Genomic DNA, 14,827 nt, shown 5'->3' with positions numbered 1-14,827 from the left:
AAATATATAAAAAAAATTATATATTAAATAACTTAACCCTATATTTTAGGTAAGAAAGAGTAAATTAAAAAGAATAGTGGGACTACTTGAGATAAGTAAAGAAAAAAAACTGGTGGGGGCAAATAAATTTTTTAAATGGGGGCATTTATAAATATTACTTAATTATTTTATAATTTTATGAAGGAAATAACCAAAATTTAAGTAACGAATGGGGGGTATGGACCCCACTCATTAACACATAGATCTGACCATGTATATATATATATATATGAACGATCAATTAGTTGTTTTAAAACGTAATTAATCCTGTGGACGATGCGGTGTCATAATCGAACTCGGTCCATGTGACTCAGCGTCTGTGGTTGGAGAAGACATTGCAATTAATTTTTGTTTTTTGACCGTTGACGAAAAAGTCTTGAGGCAATCATGGAAAGCGATGCTAGGGCATCCAGACTATACATACATGTGTGTGTATATATACTCACATCTGCGTCATGTGTGCATGTATCTATCTATACGTACATGTGTTATATTTTATTTAATTTTTTTCCCATCTTCGATTAATATAAATTACATTTTTTTTGCACATACCAATTAACAAAACGAAATTAAAATTTTAAATAAAGATCTCTATTTCGGTTTCTAGATTTCGTTTCAATTTCTTTCTTAAAATGAAGCATACTTTTTTTTTTAATCGAATTCTTTCCATTATTCCGAAAAATATCTGACAGTCATGTGTTTCACATTTCTAACGTTTTTTTTTAATAATCCGAAAGTTCACCGGACCTTTGGCCCGACTACATCTCCCAGAGAACCGAAGAAGCTCATTTGAATGTCCCTCCCCACATTTGGGTTTGAAACTAGGATGAGAGCATGATTTGCATATTCTCTCACCACTAGATCACCCAAGCATAGGTCGTTTGTAACGTTTTTATAATTTGACTTGACAATTCTAACCCCGCAAATACTTTAGCACGTTTCATCATAAACATTCCACGTAATCTCCATACACAACCCATCAAACCCCTTAGGGCTCTCGTTATATATGTTTCCCCGTGACATTTTCTCGGGGACCAAAACAACTTCAAAGAGAATCAAGAATGGAGAAGAAGGGTACTCTCTCGAGAAGTCTAAGAAAAGCGAGAGACACCGTAGGGGAAATAATATTCACGAGCGGATCAAGACGGTACTCGAGGAGAAGCCACTCGGCCGATGAAGACGAAGAAGCTCTTATATGGGCTGCGATAGAGAAACTCCCGACGTACGATCGTCTTCGGACAACGGTCATGCAATCCTTCGTGGAAGACGAGAAGCATTTGAATTCGAATCCTAACAAAATTGTCGACGTTACTAAGCTCGGCGTCGACGTTCGTCAGAAGTTCATCGATTCCATCTTCAAAGTTGCCGAAGAAGACAATGAGAGGTTCTTGGAGAAGTTCCGAAAACGGATCGATCAGTAAGTTTTCGAAGAAGATTAAGATGGTATTTCGTAATATTTACATTTTTTTTTTGTAGAAGAATATTAACATTATCCACGAGAACTCGAAAAAAACATAGCCCGTATCGATTGGAATATTTTAATGTAAGAAATATCATCAAATCCAAATATTATGAAATACTATCATAATTTTCTCAAATAAACATGCTTCTCCCTTGTTGTGAGATGATAGGTTTCTCCATCAAAGTATTAGGTTACAGTGCACGAATCTTAACATGGAATACTGCGACTATGCATGGTATAACTCAACCTTGGGTACGGAGATTAGTGTCGGTCCAAATGCCTAGATACATTTATAACCACAAAAAGGGAAGTAAAACCAACACTCTTGAAATCTAATTATAAACTTGCGAGTAATTCAGATCTTTTACATCTGTTGTGACTAAGGACTTTGTGACAGCTTGAACTAGTACTTTTACAGCGTGTACACCAATCTTTTTAACAATCAATATCCTTAATCTCTCTTATATTTTATTAAAAAAACGAGTCTTTAACAGGGTGGGAATCAAGCTACCGACAGTGGAAGTGAGATTCGAGAACCTAACCATAGAAGCAAACTGTCAAGTTGGAAGCAGAGCACTTCCGACACTCCCAAACGTTGCCCTAAACATCGCGGAATCGGCGATTGGCGCCTTTGGCATTAACTTAGCCAAAACCACAAAGCTCACCATCCTCAAAGACGTCTCCGGTATCATTAGACCTTCTAGGTACATTACTTAATTCTTTAATCATATAATCCAATTGGTTAGTTGACAATTTGTGGCTTAATCTCACTACTAATTTTGTAATTTTTGGGGGTATTTTGGTTATATTTTTGGTGTAGGATGACACTTTTGTTAGGTCCACCATCGTCAGGGAAAACAACTCTTCTGTTGGCCCTAGCAGGCAAATTGGACCCGCGCTTAAAGGTTACAAAAAAAAAAAGATGGAGAAATTTAAAATTTTGAAAATAAAATGAAATATGATCACTAATTACATGATCAAGAAACATGCAAAAGCAGGTGACAGGGAAAATAACATACAACGGACATGGACTCGAGGAGTTTGTACCGCAGAAGACGTCAGCATACATAAGCCAAAACGATGTTCACGTTGGGGTGATGACAATCAAAGAAACTCTTGATTTCTCCGCTAGGTGCCAAGGGGTCGGCACCCGATACGGTAGTCAACGTTAATATTATCCTAAAGAAATTTCTGAACCGGTTTACAAATTGAATTTCCGGTTACTTTTTTTTTTTTTTTTTTTTTTGGTGAAATAAAAAGTTTATTGTTTCTATTTTTCTGGGCACCAGTAAGAAAAAAGCAGTGTTATTGATTCAGCTTTTGAAATAGAGCTGTTAATGCCAAGTTCCATAGTTTCGGGAACAAGTAAACAGGCTATGGTGAATGGATTCGGTAGGGGTGTCTTGCAGATACTAATACATGTATGTGGAACACTGAATAAAGCTTCAAACTTACTCGGCTTTTGCCCACAAAAATTAAAAAAAAAAACTGCTCTTTGAAAAATTTTAAGTTACATGTTGTGGGCAATTGGGGAAAATGAAAAATGAAACAGCAAGCGATGTAGTTTTCAACAATCAAATGGTGATGAGGCTTAGCTGTCGGAGTTCCTCCTCATCTTCTTTTTCTTTTTGTCTTCGGCACGGTACCTTTCCCGCCTTTCCTCCCTCTGCCGTTTCTTGGATATCTGCTCCATCTTCGCTTTCTCCTCTTCATGTTCCTTCCTTTTCTTCTTCTCCTTTTCTTTTCTCTTTTGAATCTGTGCATTCCCCATACGCAAAACAATGCCCGAAAAGTAAGACGCAGTCGAGGCACCAAGTGCTCAAAAACCGAATTTCAAAGGAAGGCGTGATGGATGGATCACATTACCTTGTCATGTCTAATCAGTTGAAGATGCTGAAGGAGAGCATGAGCTTTCCGTTCACCGGGTTCCATAACAACAGCCCTCTTCTTCTCCAGAGAAGGTTTACTTTTCCTCGGTATTTGTTTTGGTTTCGATGAAAAGGGTAGAGCTGCTTGTAGACTCTTGGGAATCACCAGTGGATTGAACTTCCTCTGCTTCCTTTCAATTGGCTACATATATATATATATATATATATATTTTTAAAAGTAGGAGATAGATTAATGGAGTGCACAATTTACAAAAAGTACGGGCAAACGGGAGAAGAAAAATAGGATAAAAACACTTGCCTTGTAGAGTGAGTCCTTATTCACTGGGATAGAAACATTATGCTCTATCCGGAGTTCGCCCAGGGTTTTCATCCCTTGCCAGGGCTTTTCACGGGGTTGTAAGGCTGTAGTCAGCGGATTGTAAAATTGCGGAACCTCCACTTTAGTCCAAGCCCTTAGGAATACTATATCACTCATCAGAATTTGATCTTCAAAAGTACATCTGGCAACCCCCTCTTCAGACTTGTTACCAAGCATATTCTTTGCAGCCTGACGCAGTACAAGTTTCAGAGATCAGGCATAAAAAAACACGAGGGAGAAAGAGAGCCTTGAATCAGACTGTAAAGAGGGATAATCATACCTTTTTCACCTGCCCCCTAATACCACTAACTGTTCTAACCGATGAACCTTCAAAACGGGCTACTTCAAGATCAGAAGTAAACATGTCTTTGATAAAGGCCGTTTTCTTTTTTATCTTGTAGGGGTAACCCACCAGCTTGAGTTTCTTTACAATCCGTGCCTGGTGGTTGAATTCAAGGACTACAGCAGTCGCTGTTATTCTAAACCCGGCCTGAACCACACACCATGCAAGACCAGTTCAATGGAAGGGGAAGACAACAGAATTAACAATTACAAAGACCAAGGAAATATGGCCCTTTCACGATGATTTTTCAAATATTATATGGACAAAAAGATGTACTTGGATGATATATGAGCAGTCTAAGATAGTACTGAACAGGAGAATATCGAAGCATCTTTTCCTATTCGAAAACACTGATATACAGGAGGAAAGCTATCTGCTACATATAAGTCACCAATTTAGGAGGAAACTTCCAATTTGCTGACAACTCGACAAGCAATACAAGTTTCAAACTATGCCAAATGTAGTCCTATCAATTACTGATTAATAGAGCCTTATTCTCACCTATTCCATTCAACTCAGCAAGATGAACTTCACTTTACGACAAAAAAAGAAACATAACATGAGACATGTATATATCATAGAAAAGAAACCATCTTCCTATAAAAACAATCGGAGCAAATCTCAAGAAGCAAAACAATAATCTATACCTGGTTGTTTGACAAGTTCTGCAAGGCAACAAAGCCAGTGTTGGGTGGAACAAGAGGACCCCAGAACATAGCAAGGCAATGCATGTGTTCTGGAGTATACTTGAGCATCCGATGCCTTCCATTGAGATCTTCAATTGCATATACAGGAAGAGTCTGGTAGCGCCTCCACCCAATAGACACAATAATAGGATCTCTTGCCTTCAGTACTTTCTTGTGCCATCTATGTCTCTTCAGGCGGGCCTGAGGACAAGACAACATATCACAGTATAAGAGGGAACATTCAAATAAGCAACAATGTTTAATTAACTTTAAATAAGAGAAACAACATTCATGTTACAAAATGAAACAAAAAAAAAGAGAGAGAGAACATTGGCTGTGGTCTCTCACCTGCATGTATCCAACGTTATCCTCGCCGAAACCTATTCCTCCAACCAAAATTGGATGACATGGATCAAAGAACTCAACCATCTCATAAGGAACATTATGAATCTCCAGCCGTAAGTATGTCCCAGTCTGGAAACCTTCTATCTCGATTCGAGTATCCTCATCAAGATCATTCAGTTCTGCCATATTCATTTGTTTCCTAACTTCTAGTTCCTCCTTTAACTGGAAATCACAAAATGTGAGAAACCAAAAGAGAACAGAATCCTTAGGTGCAGACAGCAAAATTTACCTTGTCAACATATCCTGGATCCTTGGCTTGACCATCACGAGGTTTGTCCCCATCACCTTCATCTTCGTCATCCTCCACTAGTTCAGATCTATTGTACGTGCAACGGAGTTAAGGTTGAAACAGAAAATAACTTGTAAACCCAGAAAACAAAATGGACAACATGCAGAGGAATATACAAACAATAAACATGTCTAGATTATCTAAATATCAATACTATGCCATCAGATAGATGACCCCCCGTTTTTTGTGTGAATTGTTTCTTGGAAGACTAAACACAACACTCTAGATGCACTGCCACAGACGGATGCACCGATAAAATATGTCATGCTTTATGCTTAGATTATATAGATGATGCTAGTCAGGTAAAAAAGGATATTCCGCATCGAATTTTGCACGGAGAGCCAGCTTTTTTAACCTCCGCTCCACTGCCGCAGCATCTTCCTTTTGATTTGCATCAGATTCAACATTCTCAAGGCTGTTATGCTTCTCTCCAGTCTCTATATCCTCAAAATCACCATATACTTCGTCATCATCATCATCATCTTCCTCATTGCCAGTACGCGAATTTTGATTTCTGAGAGCAGCTTTTGACCAATCACCAGTGGTAAATCGGTCACGAATGCACTCACAGGCATCTTTCTCTTTCCAATTCTTAAGTTTTCCATAGTTCATAAATTTTGAACAATCCTCAGAATTGACATATCCTTCACTCCACCCATCTCCTAATTTCTGGTAATAAGTGAAGCAAAAAAGAAGAAAAGCAAATAATAAGTTTGAGAGAAACCTTTTAAGAAACAAGAAAAGATCACAGAATTTATATGATCTTAAGAAGAAAGACCTTGCTCTGTTGTCCTTTCGGCTTAAAGAAGTCTTCCTCATCACTTTCTTCATCACCACTATATTCCTGAGTTTCACTGACCGGGGCAGCAGTTGATCCCGGATATCCATACACAAGTTGCATCAAATTGATGTTCTTCCTTGAGGCAGCTCTCTCCACCAAAGATTCTTTCCACTTTGATATGTTCCCTAGGTCCTTATCTGATAAATTGAGGGATGGCCAAAGTTTAGGAACAAAAATGCACAAGGTTTAGCCTTACAAATTCAAACAATTGAGGATAAAGTTTTTCATGAGACAATTTTAAAAACATGCATAAACATCAGGAAACCGGCCAGAACAAAACCAACGTCAAACAAGAGACTTTAGATAATATATACCCTCTGTCTGTTGATCCTCTGCATCTTCTTCTGAAGCATCTGAATCAGAGCTAACAGTAGCATCTAAGTCGTCTCCATCATCTTCAGGTTCACTTTCATCATATTCATCATTTGCAGGTTCCTCCTCGTCATCTTCATCTGCTACATCTGAGTCCTGGGTCACACACCACCAGAGATGAGAAACGGAAAAAGTAATGAAGCATGGACAAAGTATTTTCGTACTCAAAAAATAATCCCTCCACCCTAAAACAGACATGGCTTTCCAATATTTTCACATGCTTCAACAATTCCACGACAATTGCTGTCGAGTCAAACTACTGTTACTATTTCTTCTCCTGAGATCTTATGAATGAAAATTATAAAAGAAAACCAAAGGAAGGTAGAGATAAAAACAGGTTCACACTCATGAACTGTTGAAATTTGAAGTCGCCAGTATTATCAAATCAATACTTTATTAATGAACAACAAGTATCTAAAAATGAAAGTGAAAAATTAGACAAATCATAAAAAACAGGATATTACCATTCTATCACTCTCATCAATATCGTCCCTGAAGATAGCTTTCCTCCTTAGCCTTCCATCATGCATCTCAGCCTTTTGCTTCAGTTTACCATCACTGCCCTCCACATCCATTCCACCATCTTCAACATCATCACCAGATTGAGATTCCTCAGATGATTCAGCATCCGAGCCATTAGCCGTAGACTGATGAGCATCTTCAGTCTCAAGCCCTGCGTCCTGATTGCCACCCGGCTTTTTGCTGAAAATGCTAATGAACGTCTTCTCTAGTTTTTCATCAACAGAGTATTTTGTATTCTGCAATGACTTTACCAAAACTTCACCAACATCTTTGTCCTTTCCTAGTGAGATAGAAACCCCACAACTACAGTTAGAACTACAAGAAATAAGAACAAAATCGACCCTTTTGTATACAAAAGAATGATGTATCAAGGAGAATGATATACTGAAAATGAATATGAAATGAGCTTACAGAGATATACTGGTGAATCACCAGTGGTGATGCACTACAAAAGCAAATTAAGATGGAATAAGACATCCAGAGAACAAGGCCTATCGTAAAACAAACCTTTGGTAGTAGGCTCCCCCTTTCCATCATCAGCTTTAGAGAACTGAACAAGATGATCATTTATGTTGATGTAAACAGCATCTTTGTCATATAAAAGGTCTCCGATTCCAGACATCGGAGCATAGAAAAGCTTCTCCTTGTCCCTGAGTCCTTTCTTCTTGGCAGCTGAGGGTAAAGGACAAGGATCAGCTAAGGTAGTCACACCAGCTAAACCATAGTCACCAACACCGGCAATATGGACCTAATCATCAAGACACAGGTTGCATCAGCAGTATAATAAACTGCAACAAGTAGCTTAAGATTCGCCACACAAGAATTGTCACTCAGATTAGAAGCTGAGGGAAATCAGCATGTAGCAGCAGACATCCAAGTTAATACTCCTCACATAACTGCAATCAATAGGGAGCAGAAACCAACAACATGCAACAAAACCACTATCTCCATTTTTCCTCACAATAACCAATTCTAAGCGCTCTAACATGTACCTTTCAAAGCATGCTACACAGTCATAACAGTTAGACTCAAAATTGAGAGGAAAATCATATGAGCAATAAGATTTAATCTTCTTAACATCAAATAAACTCATCAGTCTCCCAAATTTAGGAAGCCATTGTGTTGGGAGCGATAGAACAATTTGTGCGCAGCAAGTACTACTAAAGAAACTCATGACCTAGGTACTCAATCAATGGAATATTATTTAGATAGTAAAAGGGCACCTTTCCTATGTATACACTTTAGTCATAAAGCTCTGATGAGCCAATTAACAAGAACCTAGCGATGGAACATCATGTGAAAACGTACCTTCATTCCCTTTTTCAAGTTACAACCACGCAGATAACCATACAATGTAATGTTTCTATCACACTTCTTATCCATATGAACTTTTTCGGGAGGGGTAACATCTTCAAAACGATCAGCCAACACATAAGGATGTGAAGTTCGCCAGGACAATGGATGAAACTTCATAACGGATATAAAACGAGAAAGGTTGTGAATTTCACGCTTCGCGTACCTGCCAAATAAAAAAGTGACCAAAACTAAACCTCAAAAGTTCCCCTATGGATGCCATTTTATGCGGGGAAGCAAAGATGAAAATACTTACTTCCCATGAATGAGACCAGATAAATAAAACAATTTGGCTCCATCATATATTTCGGTCCAGAACCGATGCTTGAGTCGTTGCTTTGTTTTCTTCAACTTCTTCACATCTTTAAACTTGTCGAGGTGAGTGAGGACTCCCATAACTTTAGGAAATCCATGAACTTGCAAAATATTGAGGAACTCAAAGGTTTCCTGAAAGTCATACATATTGCAAGAAAAAAATGGATAATTATCATATAATTCATATGATCATATCACTAAGTGATTTAACTAGAACATCAAACTGGTCCAATAGTCATTTGGTATCCGAAAGAGTCTCATGACAGCACCTGAAAAAGGTGACATGATGGGAGTACAACCAGATACCAAATCGTAAAAGCAGTGCGGAGTAACAACAAACTAGATAAAGTTACGCATTTCTGAATGGGGCAGCTGTAGCAAAAAAATCACGAATGGTGTCTCACCATTTCAAAACCGTAACTTCCATCTATGAGAAGCAAAGCTAGATCAGCAAACTTCGCACAATCCACCATCCCATTGATATCATTTGGGCATTCCACAAATTGTATCCGCCTTTGCTTACCTAAGTTCATGACCAGTTTAACATGAGACCGGAGACTAAAAATTCATGCTCATTCATGCCAAACCATAAAAAGAAAAACAAGGAATACTACACAGTACCTGATACAATGGTGATAGGTCCTCGAACCTCTGGTAAATTTTGCTTGGTAAAGTGCTTGACAAGGGATTTTATCACAAGAGACTTGCCAACCTACAGCGACAGAACAAAGTCATGACTCATTACTCCATAAGAAATTTCTGCGCAAAATCAAATCTTGTAGTGAACAGATCAGCAGTCGGAATATAGTACCTTTGGAGGTCCTTGAACGACAACAACGTAAGGAGGCGGTTCTCCGTAAGTACGATCAATAGTCGGAAGATGAAGTCTCCGTTGCTCCTTCTCCACAGTGCGGGCTTGCAAACGCTTCGCCTTCACAGCGGAGTTAAAAGCAAACGCCTGTCAAACACCACAAAAAACGACCAATCCGTAAACTTCATATTAGTACAAACAAAGATATCTCAGAAGACATACGAACAGAGGAGGTGACCGCACCTTAGCGTTTTGTTGTTTGTTATTGCCGGACGCAGCTTTCTTCTTCTTAGAAGGCCCCGATTGACGAGCCCTGTGCGCCCTGTGAGACGGCATAAGCTCATCGGCGGCCATGGCGATTCGCCGGCGTGAGAGAGGAATAAGGGTTACGAAGAAGAAGAAAGAACTCCCAGAGCAAAAACCCCTTCTGAACCTTCCTTAATAATTAGGTCGGCGCTTAAATAACCCGAACCTGACTCCAATTGGCCAATTTCATGTATCGGTCAGAAAACCGGATTCCGGTTCAATTTCTTGAATCCGGTTTACGCTAAATGGCCAATCTGATAAAACAAATTATTATTACGATTAATTTATGTTTTTTTTTTCTAATAAATCAGAAATTTACGCTTTGAATCCATTGTTTTAGTGTGTTCTTAATCAGTCTCTCCGTATACATTAACGAAAATTGTATGAAAATTTCTGATCTTTCGAGTAAAAAAAATCTCGGATTCACTTTTGAGGCTGTGTTGTGTTGATCGAGAATATCAGAGATGAACATGGAGCGCAGAGAAGATGAGCACCAGAAGCGCGACGATTCTAGATTCAATCAGACCCTCAAAAACGTCCAGGGGTAAATTATCTTCATCGATTTCTTGTTTCTTTCATGGAGACCTTGTCCTCTGGATCTTGCTTTTGATTCCGGTTCGTCCTGTTCGCACTGCGGACATGGCTTACAGATCTGTTACTATGGATCTTAGATTAGATGTCGGAGGGATGATCTCAAATCTTCCAGAAAGCGAATGATGGTGTTCCCAGTTGTGTTTCAGACATGTTGTGTTGATTGTCTGTGGTTTTTTGGGTCTGTTTTCTGTGTTTTAAGGTTTCTTAAAGGGAGAAGTATTCCTGGTAAAGTGCTATTGACCAGAAGACCGGATCCTCCTCAAGGCCCCATCTCTCCGACTTTTCACCGGAGCCTGTCGGAGAACGATGCCGGAAGAAACGAACACTTGGCTAATTCTGTTGAGGTATTCTTGTCGGAATTTAGGACTTCTGTTCCTTTTTTATCCAGCTGTGTTTTGAAGAGCTAAATCAAACAATGGCGTGCTTATTCAGGCACAAGACCAGAGTTCAAGCAAAAGAAACGACAATACAAATGCTAGTAAGATAAGATCTTCAAATTCCAATGTTGAAAGTGTTACGAAAGAAGTTCAGAACCTGAAGATAGGTGTTAGAGCTACCGACTCTGCAAGAATTACAAAGTTCAACAAAGTTCTCTCAGCAACATCTGTCATATTAGGTACTATTTATCTCGATCCCTTCTTGACACTCACAAGGCAAATAATGAATTGGTAAAGACATGGTTTCGCGTTCTTGACAGTTCATGCAGCTTGATAAACGATTCCTTGCTTTATCGGTTGAGATGACCCTTTTTCAATTTCATCCTTCAAACTGCAGAGAAGTTGCGGGAGCTAGCATGGAATGGTGTACCCCACTATATGCGCCCTGATGTCTGGCGGCTTCTCTTGGTATGCTCGCGAAGAATTTTTGATTGAGCAAATTAGCATAATCAATATTAAACTTGTCATCACTGTCATTTATCTTCTGTTTTTATCTATTGAGCAAAAAATCTTGTCCTTTTGTGATGATTTCCTTGTTTCTCCTTCAGCATATGATAGCTGATATAAGTCCAAAGATTCCTGATAATGTTTATGAACAAAAAAAAACTATTTCAATTTCTATATCTATCGCTATAGTATGTTCCATAATAGTTTACGTGGTTTATCTGATAGACTTGATGGAATACACTAGCATGATTTAGATAATTCACTGAATCTGATGTCTCCTTTAATATAATATGCCCCAAAAATTTTCTACTTTTCTTTTCTTTTTTCTGCTTGAATTTAAACATAACTGAACAGGGATATGCACCACCTAATTCAGATAGAAGGGAGGCCGTTCTAAGGAGAAAACGTCTTGAATATCTCGAATGTGTTGCACAGTTTTATGACATCCCCGATTCTGAACGTTCAAATGATGAGATCAATATGCTTCGCCAGGTTCTTTCTCATAATCTCTGTGCGTTTGAAACACAATCTTTAGAAGTTTTTAAACTCTCTTAATGATTGTTGTTCTTTCTCCCAGATTGCTGTTGATTGTCCAAGGACCGTGCCGGATGTTTGTTTCTTTCAGCAAGACAAGGTGCAAAAGTCGTTGGAGCGTATTCTTTATACATGGTGGATCACAGAACTTCTTCTCTGATTATAGTTTCTTACCTATTAAATTCAATGATCCAGTTGAAATTAAGTCAAAGTCGCTAAATCAAATGAAATTGTTTTTCTGGATTTGCAGGGCCATTAGACATCCTGCTAGTGGATATGTTCAGGGAATAAATGATCTCGTCACTCCCTTTCTAGTTATATTCTTGTCAGAATATCTAGAAGGCAGTGTAGACAGCTGGTCAATGTCTGATCTATCTACAGATAAAATCTCGGATGTTGAAGCTGACTGCTACTGGTGCTTATCAAAGCTGCTCGATGGCATGCAAGATCATTACACATTTGCCCAGCCAGGAATTCAGAGACTTGTATTTAAGCTGAAGGAATTGGTCAGGCGTATCGATGGTAGGTTTCCCATCTATGGCCTGCATCTCTCCTCCGTGCAAAGCCCTTTATAAGGGTATTGGGTTCTTTTCTTTCTTGTTACCATAATGTGGTTAAGTATGCATTTCTTATCGATATGAGAGTTCATTTTTCTAGCAATTGCTCTCTTTTAGTTAAGCCTGGGTGAGCATGATTTTAGTTTAACTTCTCTGATGTATTAACAGCTCATGATAAAACTTAGGAAATGTTAGTTGGCTGGTTGTGACATTATACTGCCTTTTGCTGACTTTGCTAGGATATCTATATCTATTCACTGTTTCTATCTGGCTTTCAATTTTGCCTGAAGATTATTGCTTAACAATGGAAGATTGATTTTGCCTCATTGTTTTGGCACTCCTTGTGTGATAGAACCTGTTTCAAGACACATTGAAGAGCAAGGGCTAGAATTTCTTCAATTTGCTTTCCGTTGGTTCAACTGTCTTTTGATACGTGAGGTTAGATATCATTTAACTCTTACCGGTATGCCACAGTTCTTAATTCACCAATGGTCCTTTCCAACTTGTTAATGGAGAGTCCCAAACGTAGTGTTATTTCATTTTCCTTGCGAGTTTTTATGTAAGGTACTAACACTCTTTGAGTTTTATAGATTCCTTTCCATCTCATTGCACGCCTCTGGGACACCTATCTTGCTGAAGGAGATGCATTACCGGACTTCCTAGTGTATATATACGCTAGTTTTCTTTTGACGGTAAGAAACAGAACACTCGAATTATTTAAGTAGCTTGAATTCAGTTCCTTCCAAACTCTGTTCTTCTTGTGGCATTTGACGAAATCTGACCATTACCATTATACATGATTGCATGAGATTTGTGTGAGTGGGTGCTGAATGTCTTCTTAACTGAAAAAGACTGCGTGTTACAAAACTGGCAGTGGTCAGATGAACTGAAGAAGCTGGACTTTCAAGAGATGGTGATGTTCCTACAACACCTTCCGACGCAAAACTGGATGGATCAAGAGCTCGAGATGGTCCTATCCCGAGCTTACATGTGGCACAGTATGTTCAACAATTCCCCGAGCCACTTGGCCAGCTGAACGAGTTCTTCCCCTTTCCTTTTCTCCTCCTTCCTACTGCGAAAGTCGGATCTTCATTGTACGGTAACGTTTAACGTTGTTATGTCTTTGCTGTAAGCTCCATCTTGTCTCTGGCTAACGAACGAGATAGTCGTGTTGGTATATGTTATGTGTTTGTGTTTGCGTATGTGGTTGTGGTTGTCATTTTAGCAGTTCGACCATAAGGATTATTAGAAGAAAGAGAGCGTCTTTCCGTTTGAAGTTATGGCTTAACTTTTTGGTTGGATTCTTGTTCATTGCATTGTCTCTTTGGCAAGTGTACTAACTTGTTCAGTTCTTGTTTGTGTTTTGTCATATTTCAGCATTAATTATAAAATTAACTACGTATAAATTAATTGATCTCTTTTTTTTCCTGGACTAATGATTGATTTCTAATTGTATTTTCAAATTTTTTATAAAAAAAATTAATGGTTTACATATAATATTTTAATATCTTTTTATAAAAAAAAAGTATTTTAATGTTTGTGACATTATTGATTGGTACATAAAGTTTGCTTTTCTTAAAATGTATTTCATAATAAGAGCTGAAGAATGAAAAATAAAAAAAGGAACCAACGTATTAACTTTTTTTGGAATGATAACATTTTTCAGAATTATTATACGAAATGCTGACTTGGCAATATTATTCGTAACTGTTTACGTGAGCCTCGTAGGAGAAAAGCCCAATGGGCTTATGGGCTCTCGTCATCAATAACGTTTGTCCGTTGTCCGTAAATACATTATGGACACAAAAAATATATAGCAAAACAAAAAAAGAATAGACAAAGCAAAAAATATCTTTGCGGAATATATATCTATATATTTTGATAATATTCAGTTAAAATGGAAAATATATAGTTTAATTTCTGGCCTATATTTGGGTGATATATGTCTCATTAGGATCTTAGTAATGACAATTGACAAGTTATGGACTGAAAATATGGGAATACCATTCCGGGTTGCCGGAGAACAGAGTTGCCGGAGCTTCTGAACGAGACGGCAGATTATATCGCGGCTCTGGAGATGCAAGTCCGAGCGATGACGGCTTTGGCGGAGATTCTCGCCGATTCTCAGCCGTTCGATCGGCTCGGCTCGGTTTGACTCAGCCGATGATTTTCAATGTTTGTTCATTTTTTTTTTGTTGATTTCTTTTTTCCGTTGTTTTTTTTTCTTCTGAATTTTATTACGATTTGGACCTAAAATAAAATTTATT

General features: G+C 38.3%; 3 protein-coding genes across 3 annotated transcripts; 2 read left to right on the top strand and 1 right to left on the bottom strand.

Annotated features, from left to right (window-relative positions):
* The first annotated feature begins 1,024 nt into the window (after window positions 1-1,024).
* On the top strand, window positions 1,025-2,673 carry LOC104816052 (ABC transporter G family member 29-like). Its single transcript, XM_010544722.2, has 4 exons — window positions 1,025-1,456; window positions 1,996-2,205; window positions 2,322-2,406; window positions 2,500-2,673. Exons 1-4 carry the CDS (start codon window positions 1,101-1,103, stop codon window positions 2,671-2,673), a joined length of 825 nt encoding a protein of 274 aa, XP_010543024.1. The 5' UTR covers window positions 1,025-1,100.
* Window positions 2,674-2,867: 194 nt separating this feature from the next.
* On the bottom strand, window positions 2,868-10,099 carry LOC104815521 (ribosome biogenesis protein bms1). Its single transcript, XM_010543937.1, has 18 exons — window positions 9,929-10,099; window positions 9,686-9,832; window positions 9,496-9,586; window positions 9,279-9,397; window positions 8,816-9,006; window positions 8,515-8,725; window positions 7,714-7,954; window positions 7,149-7,486; window positions 6,627-6,780; window positions 6,250-6,449; window positions 5,788-6,140; window positions 5,412-5,508; window positions 5,126-5,344; window positions 4,739-4,978; window positions 4,029-4,238; window positions 3,689-3,937; window positions 3,368-3,571; window positions 2,868-3,257 (listed from the first exon to the last, which is right to left on the bottom strand). The coding sequence occupies exons 1-18, from the start codon at window positions 10,037-10,039 to the stop codon at window positions 3,093-3,095; spliced, it is 3,540 nt and encodes a 1,179-aa protein (XP_010542239.1). The 5' UTR covers window positions 10,040-10,099; the 3' UTR covers window positions 2,868-3,092.
* Window positions 10,100-10,340: 241 nt separating this feature from the next.
* Window positions 10,341-13,911, top strand: LOC104815520 (GTPase-activating protein GYP1). The gene is made up of 10 exons (XM_010543936.2): window positions 10,341-10,535; window positions 10,785-10,929; window positions 11,018-11,201; window positions 11,360-11,430; window positions 11,824-11,961; window positions 12,047-12,138; window positions 12,254-12,525; window positions 12,913-12,998; window positions 13,151-13,252; window positions 13,435-13,911. The coding sequence occupies exons 1-10, from the start codon at window positions 10,456-10,458 to the stop codon at window positions 13,594-13,596; spliced, it is 1,332 nt and encodes a 443-aa protein (XP_010542238.1). The 5' UTR covers window positions 10,341-10,455; the 3' UTR covers window positions 13,597-13,911.
* The last annotated feature ends 916 nt before the right edge of the window (window positions 13,912-14,827 follow it).

This window comes from Tarenaya hassleriana, unplaced genomic scaffold (assembly GCF_000463585.1).
Source record: "Tarenaya hassleriana unplaced genomic scaffold, ASM46358v1 Cleome24, whole genome shotgun sequence".
In the NCBI taxonomy this organism is placed as follows: domain Eukaryota; kingdom Viridiplantae; phylum Streptophyta; class Magnoliopsida; order Brassicales; family Cleomaceae; genus Tarenaya; species Tarenaya hassleriana.
The sequence above is the reverse complement of the archived record's forward strand: the minus strand, read 5'-3'. Positions and strand labels throughout refer to the sequence as shown.

Bases quoted from the DNA above. Each gene is read 5' to 3' on its own strand.
- LOC104815520 (XM_010543936.2), top strand. From the start codon at position 10,456: ATGAACATGGAGCGCAGAGAAGATGAGCACCAGAAGCGCGACGATTCT. The intron at 11,962-12,046 runs GTTCTTTCTCAT...TCTTTCTCCCAG, and splicing joins AGATCAATATGCTTCGCCAG to ATTGCTGTTGATTGTCCAAG. The intron at 12,139-12,253 runs GTGGATCACAGA...CTGGATTTGCAG, and splicing joins GAGCGTATTCTTTATACATG to GGCCATTAGACATCCTGCTA.
- LOC104816052 (XM_010544722.2), top strand. From the start codon at position 1,101: ATGGAGAAGAAGGGTACTCTCTCGAGAAGTCTAAGAAAAGCGAGAGAC. The intron at 1,457-1,995 runs GTAAGTTTTCGA...AGTCTTTAACAG, and splicing joins TTCCGAAAACGGATCGATCA to GGTGGGAATCAAGCTACCGA. The intron at 2,407-2,499 runs GTTACAAAAAAA...ATGCAAAAGCAG, and splicing joins AATTGGACCCGCGCTTAAAG to GTGACAGGGAAAATAACATA.
- LOC104815521 (XM_010543937.1), bottom strand. From the start codon at position 10,039: ATGGCCGCCGATGAGCTTATGCCGTCTCACAGGGCGCACAGGGCTCGT. The intron at 9,007-9,278 runs GTGAGACACCAT...TATGACTTTCAG, and splicing joins GAAGTTACGGTTTTGAAATG to GAAACCTTTGAGTTCCTCAA. The intron at 3,258-3,367 runs GTAATGTGATCC...GGGAATGCACAG, and splicing joins AACTGATTAGACATGACAAG to ATTCAAAAGAGAAAAGAAAA.